Source organism: Osmia lignaria, chromosome 10, assembly GCF_051020975.1.
Source record: "Osmia lignaria lignaria isolate PbOS001 chromosome 10, iyOsmLign1, whole genome shotgun sequence".
NCBI lineage: Eukaryota > Metazoa > Arthropoda > Insecta > Hymenoptera > Megachilidae > Osmia > Osmia lignaria.
In genome coordinates this window covers 13626356-13633059 of record NC_135041.1, presented here as the reverse complement: position 1 = coordinate 13633059, position 6704 = coordinate 13626356, and the positions used below count along the sequence as shown (strand labels likewise).

The 6704-nt window shown below is 41.3% G+C and overlaps 2 protein-coding genes across 2 annotated transcripts; both read left to right on the top strand.

Moving 5' to 3' along the window:
- The first annotated feature begins 44 nt into the window (after positions 1-44).
- Positions 45-2907, top strand: Hand (heart- and neural crest derivatives-expressed protein). The gene is made up of 3 exons (XM_034337051.2): positions 45-443; positions 635-1278; positions 2079-2907. The coding sequence occupies exons 1-3, from the start codon at positions 362-364 to the stop codon at positions 2211-2213; spliced, it is 861 nt and encodes a 286-aa protein (XP_034192942.1). The 5' UTR covers positions 45-361; the 3' UTR covers positions 2214-2907.
- Positions 2908-5230: 2323 nt separating this feature from the next.
- Pban (pheromone biosynthesis-activating neuropeptide) lies at positions 5231-6553 on the top strand. Its single transcript, XM_034337154.2, has 3 exons — positions 5231-5630; positions 5753-5992; positions 6116-6553. Exons 1-3 carry the CDS (start codon positions 5534-5536, stop codon positions 6358-6360), a joined length of 582 nt encoding a protein of 193 aa, XP_034193045.1. The 5' UTR covers positions 5231-5533; the 3' UTR covers positions 6361-6553.
- Positions 6554-6704: the final 151 nt, after the last annotated feature.

The window sequence follows — 6704 nt, the reverse complement described above, 5'->3', positions numbered from 1 at the left end:
TGGCTACGCGATCCTCTCGTTCGTGTCTACACCCACTACATTGGATAACGCAGGCAGCTAACGCATGCTGTGGGTGCGCGTCACCCAAATCTCCCTTCTTCTCAGTGGCACTTGGACTGCATCCGGAAACGCATGTCTCTTGCATCCCTTGCGACCTCGCTGATTTTTCTCCGCTGACACTGCAGCCATTCGAATAACAAAGGGTTGTTACTCGGTCATTGGGTGTCGCGGTGAATTTTAGGAATATTCTATGAGGAAGGTGAACGGTGAACGGTGTGACAAATTAGTGTTTACTTTATACGAAATTAAATAGTTCTATTGGTGGATTCTCTAGTGAAAGTTTGTGTGCAAAGAGGGTGCAATGCTGGGGGGTTACGAGACGCAACCGGATTATTATCCGCAGTGGCATCAGCCCTACAATTATGTCACACAATTACCATATGGTAAGTGGTATTTGATGATTCTTTTAAAACATGATTATTATTCTTTAAACCGGGGAAAAGGATTGACTCACCGACCCGACGCTTCTCACAGCTTATTTCCATATTACAGTAAAATTAGTCTGAATGTTAATTAAAGTAAATTAGTAGGAACAAAAGGAATCGAATCGAAAAGCAACCATTTCTGAATCCAGGTCCATTGAACGTTCCCGACGCGGACAGCCAATCAACGTACTGGGGTGCGGATTCCGGGATCTCCGGGGGTAGTTCCGGCGCGGGAAGTCCCACCGCCTCTACGCCACCCTTGATCGAAGAAATTGGTGTCCAAGAGACCAGTTACTCCCCTTTGCAACAATACTCTCACCCTTCCATCAACCAACACTACTCGAATCTAATGTATCCACCTCAACAAGAGCTTCCCCATCATCTCCATCACCACCATCATCATCAGCAACAACAGCCACAAAATCATCGAAGAGACAGCAATTATTCAACGATCACCTCGATTAATCAGGTGGATGTTTCTCTTCAACAACATTTGAGACAAGGGACAAGAGAGGGTGGTGTCGTGATCAGACCCAAAAGAAGGAACACAGCTAACAAGAAAGAACGAAGACGAACGCAGAGTATAAACAACGCGTTTGCCGATCTCCGTGATTGCATACCGAACGTTCCTGCTGACACGAAATTATCGAAGATTAAGACGTTAAGGCTGGCAGCCTCGTACATCGGGTATCTTATGGCGGTACTCGAGAGCGACGAGGGAGAGGAACCGCAGACATTCAGAGCGGAAATTCTGTCGAACGGAAGGAGGAACAAAACGGCTCAAGGAAATCAGGTTGGTGATATTTTCAGAAATCGAACGACAAGTATGAATAGTGTATAAAATAAAAAACAAGGTCTTTAAAATTTTTATAAGAAAATAACTGAAGAACGAATGCACTCTAAATCTCTCCCGGAACACTTTCGTAAGCGTTGCCATCGAGTAAACATCGCTCTTTTTAATTGGGCCTCGTTCTTCGACTCTTAAAAACTCGACCTTAAACTCGTCATCGTACCACGAAGTTGTTGAAGAGCGAGGGAGAAGAGAAAAATCTCTTGTACCGTTCGCGTGCTTGTGAATTCTTGATTTGTCCCCGTCGTGTTGTGACAGAAAAACGTTTTTTATCGTCGTCGTACCAGATTTTAGTTTCACTCCGACACGTGGAGCTGAGAAATTGAAGGGAAACACGAATAAATCCGAAGGGAGGACTCGAATTGTCAAAATGTTACTGATTAGAAATTTATTCTCAAAACTATTTGAAAACTTGGAGTAATCGTAGAATGAACAATCCTCTATTTAAAGACGTACGTTCAAGAAAATCGAGGAGAAATTTAATGGACAAGGGAGGAAATGGATCGCGGTTAGATCGCCAGGTACCGCAGGTTTTCGGATGATTATTTCAAATTTCATTTTAGGGACACGCGTTTCCATCGGACCCTGTAGTTTGTGGTTTTCCCTGTTTTCCTGCCACCCACGCTGTATTTTCTTCCCTCCTAAGGTCGTAAACCTTCTCCCAAAGTTTCCCATTTCTGTTCTACTGATTATTAAACGTTCGAATAATTATTACAGTAAAGTATTGTTATTTTTGATTGCAGAACGAGTCGTGTTTGCACGCCGCGTCGAGTCTCGGCTCGGAGGAATCGTCGAAGAGTAAAGGAAGAACCGGATGGCCGCAACATATGTGGGCCCTCGAATTGAAACAGGAATCAAATACCAACCAAATGCAATAAAATCATAGATTTCTGTCTATCTATTCCACCCATGTTTTTGCAACGATTCGATGTCGATAGAGTAGATGTAAAAAAAAAAAAAAAAAGCGATAAGTGATCGTTCTGTAAATACGCGTTTACGAGTGTACGTTACATGTGTAAATAGAAGTGTCTTGTTTCTTAGTTGATAATTAGAATTAATTAGTCCTCTGCATTATCTTCGTTTCTATTCATCGATTATGGTGAGTAAATGTTTCATTTAATTTTTTCAAAATTCTAATAATTAGAAGAAATGCAGGGAGCTAATTAAAGTACAGGATGTATATCCATTAACCTATGAAAAATAAGGGATGAAGGAGTGTAATTAATTACGTAACTGGTAGGACTACTTCCTTGATTATTTCAGTGCAATATTAAATTCATTATCATTAAAATTCATTCCATTCTAACTTGACAAGATAAAACTCTTCGTATTTCAATTTCTACCTGTTCTAATTAATTTTTTTTTAATCAATTGGGTTTAATTGCCTGTAAACTTTTGTATAAAGTACCGTCAGCGAGGTATGAAAAGTCACTAGCAATAAATGGATTATCGTAACTTAAATTCTCCAATTTTTCTTTCACCCTTCTCCAAACAATTCTTCACCGAATCGAATGATTTTTATTTTTCTTCGAAATCGGAAGTTCGTAAACAGTTTAACAGGCGCAGATTTCTTTTTCCGTCCCTCAAGGTTTTCCCATTCCGTGGAAAACGTGTTTTCCTTAGCTACATGCTGAGAAAGCATTGTTGAACGGCGACGGTTTCGGATTTCCTGGATATCCTGGCGCCGGTACTTGATCTCTTAATCCTCGCCTCTCCCTGATACGTTCATCGAAAAAGAAGAAGACGCTTTTGACTCCCGCGTGATCCTATCGAAGCCACTTAGCCATTTATTCGAATGATATGTTACAATTTTAATTCTCAGATAGTGGATCGTTGAAAAAAAGAAAAAAAAAACTATTTCTTACATCATCGAACTGTCATTCGCGTCTTCAATGATCCTCTAGATCGCTTAGCCGAGTGTAAAATAAACAGTTACTCGTTCGACGATCGATCGAGACTAAATATTTGCGGTACCTTTCGAAGACATCTCTTCCATTGTTTAATCCAGCCGATAACTTCACGCTGACGACATACTCTACATTGTTTATTGTAAATTAGCTTAACATCTTATTAGTCTCGTTTCCTTTGAGAAAATTCACGTTCGAAACGGTCCAAGAAATTGACTGAAGTGTATAAGACGCAAATGCGTATTTACGTAACTATAATATAGTACCACTCGACGTACATTCCAATAAACAAACAGTCATCAATCGGTTTGCTGGTATTGGCCTTCGGCTTACCGTCGCTTCAACAACATCTCTGCCGAAGGAGATAAATTTTTTCTTTTTTAATTACTTCGTTTGATCGATTCTCGAGAATTGAGTCATTCTTCAAAAAAAGAATAATGAAAGGGTTAAGGAAACATGGCACGTGGTATCCAGCTAGAAGGTGTTAAACACGAGAAGGTAAATCGCTACCGCTTTGTAAACTCTTCCCTTGACGAAGCCCAGAACACCTCCCAACCCCAAATCGACGATATAAACACTCCTCGCCACCTAAGGAACTCGGTTATTCTCGGTAGCAACGAAGAGATCGTTGCTTCCTTGTTAAAAATATTAGCTACATTAGAAAGATTGTCCTTATGGCTGTAAGATGGAAGGAAAGATAGGGCAGAGGGAGAAATAGAAATTGATGGTAGCCATGAGTTTGATACGATCGATCACCATCATCGGTGTAGATCAAGATTAAACGGTAATGCTTTATTGCCTGTAACTTAATCTTTGGTAATGTCGTTTGGTGAATTTGGAAATGAAATGAATTTTCAACCTGCATCTGGATCTGATTAAGTAAACGAGAAGGAAAAAGATTTCTTTACGTGGGAATATTTTGAAGACATTAATTCTAGGGAACAGCGTGTAATAGCGAGTTCGAAATGTGTTGAACGCAAGTAAAGAAAGAGAAAAAAAAAAAGTATGAAGCGAGCGTTTGTTTGCTTTGACAAGTATCGAAGGTCTAAGTACAGAGCAATAACTCGGCCACTTGGCCTGGTTATGAAAAACTGTCCCTTCTCTCGCATGTGTCTGCCTTCCTTAATTGAACCAACGGCAATCAAAGAACAAACCCTGCTACTCGTAAATGAAATCGTAGAGAAAATGAGGAAACGTAAGCGAGGAATGCTACAAATCTTCCATCGAATTGTTTATCCTTCGAAACTACTGCGCTTTGGTAAACAATGCTGTTCAATGGGAGATGGTTCGCGTCTTCTGCTCGAATTTACTGTCTCGCAAATATCGAACGGAACACTTGTTGTGACGCGAATGCTTTCAGGTATAACAAACAATTTTAGGTATATCCTGGGTAATTTATAATTATTTCAAACGACACGCGTGGCTCGGCGATCGGGCAATAAATGCCTCGATCAACGGGAACAATCGAGCTTTTATAGAGGAAACGGTCGATATTCAACGCGCCACCATCTCGTCGATCCCGAAATTGAATTGGTTAATTGACAAGCTTAATCGAGAACAGATTGTCCCGACGGAACCCTCCTGAGTTTCATACGATAGGAAACCGAGGGTGATCCGTCGATTCTCGCTTCCAGAATCAACTTTATTTTTGCTCCTATGTTGAACATTGCAAGTCATTTGCCAGGCATTCGTCTTTGTTTGAAATTTTGTAAAATCATTGATCGCAAATCAACGGTTTAATTTTAAGAAAATCACCTTTTACTTGAGAATTTATGAAAATAACGAAATTACCAAAATATCTCATCGTTGAAAGAACTATTTGAAATTCTTACTATATTAAGCCTAGGAACGTTATTTAGCCCTCCAACGAGAAAAAGAGAAAAATAAGAGAAACAAAGGGAAATGTGGAAACAAATGGCGGTGAAATCCCAGTCGAGTCAATGAATGGAAAGCGTAGAAACGTTTCCGGCTTGCAGAGGCGTCAGGGGTGGTTTTGCAGGACGCATACCTCTACTCATTAAGTATGGAAGAGCGTGGATCACGATTGAAATTGAGACGAATCGCTTCGTGGGACGTCAAGATTGTCCCCAGCGGGGTTGGATGTTTGCGTTCGAATTGAAATCGAACGAAGAGAAAAGGGAGAGAATTAAGTGGAAGAACAGAGAAAGAAACGGGAACGTAAGCAACCCCCGAAGAAGGGTAGCTTCTGCGACCCTATAAAACCTGTGCATCGCCACTGTATCGACATCATTCGGCGACAAGTCTCTTGATACGGTGCATTTCAGCGAGAGATGATCGGTTCCGTTGTGATTTCACCCCATCGCGCCACCACCATTTGCGCCCTGCTTTGCCTCCTATGCGTGGTGTCATCCACTTCCGGCGAATACGGTACGTCCTTTTAATTCAAAATATTATTAAAATAAAAAGGCTTTCACCGGTTTAGAAGTTAAATAAATAATTATTCTGAAAAATCACGGCATTGCCTTACATCGAACGTTAATTTTAATTAGAAGGTAGAGAATCACCGAGCAGCGTTAGCAATGACAGAACACCGGGTAACGAGTTTGGCTCGTGCACCGACGGCAAGTGTATAAAACGCACGACACAGGAAATCAGCAGTGGTGGCATGTGGTTCGGTCCGCGATTAGGGCGACGACGAAGAGCCGACAGGAAGTTGGAAACCGATCCGAATCTCGAGACTCTCGCGAACATCCTCGATGGCTCCCGTTGGGCGGTCATCACGATTCCAGGTATTTTTGCCGACCGGTTAAACATTTATGTGTTTAGTCTCGATCGTGTTTTCCTCGAATACGTGAGATCCGGCTAATATTTTTTACAACGTCTAATTAGAAATTCTGTTGATTCGTTTGCAGGAGGCGAGAAGAGGCAACCGACTCAATTCACTCCTCGGTTGGGAAGAGAATCGGGAGAGGAATTCTTCTCCTACGCTTACCCGAATGATCAAGAGGAATTGTACGCCGAAGAACAATTGCTTCCACCCCTTTTCGCGCCTCGTCTAGGACGTCGAGTACCATGGACACCATCCCCTAGACTGGGTCGTCAATTACACAGCTACCTTGAGAAATCAAGACAGTATCCGGAGGATTCACGTTTTTAAGACTAGTTCGACTGGCTGGAAGATAGACAAAAGAAATAGTGTAATTAAGAGCGTAAGAAAATAAAGGACTTGTATTTATTTGTATTATAACGAAGCCGCGAGAACTCGTTATCCTATCCTATTTTCCTTTCACTACTAAAAATTCGTAACTCGTGATGTAATTAAAATGAAAAAAAAAAAAAGAAAAAAAAAATCGAAATAGGAAACGGGTGTTATTCCTGTGTCCTGCGGCGATGGTAAATGGTTACTCGGGCAAAGAGAGGCAGAATGTTAAATTGTATCTGCTGGCAATGTTTCCAAGCTTTATGGTTACGAGCGGAGTTGTACGTTGCCACATGGCCCAC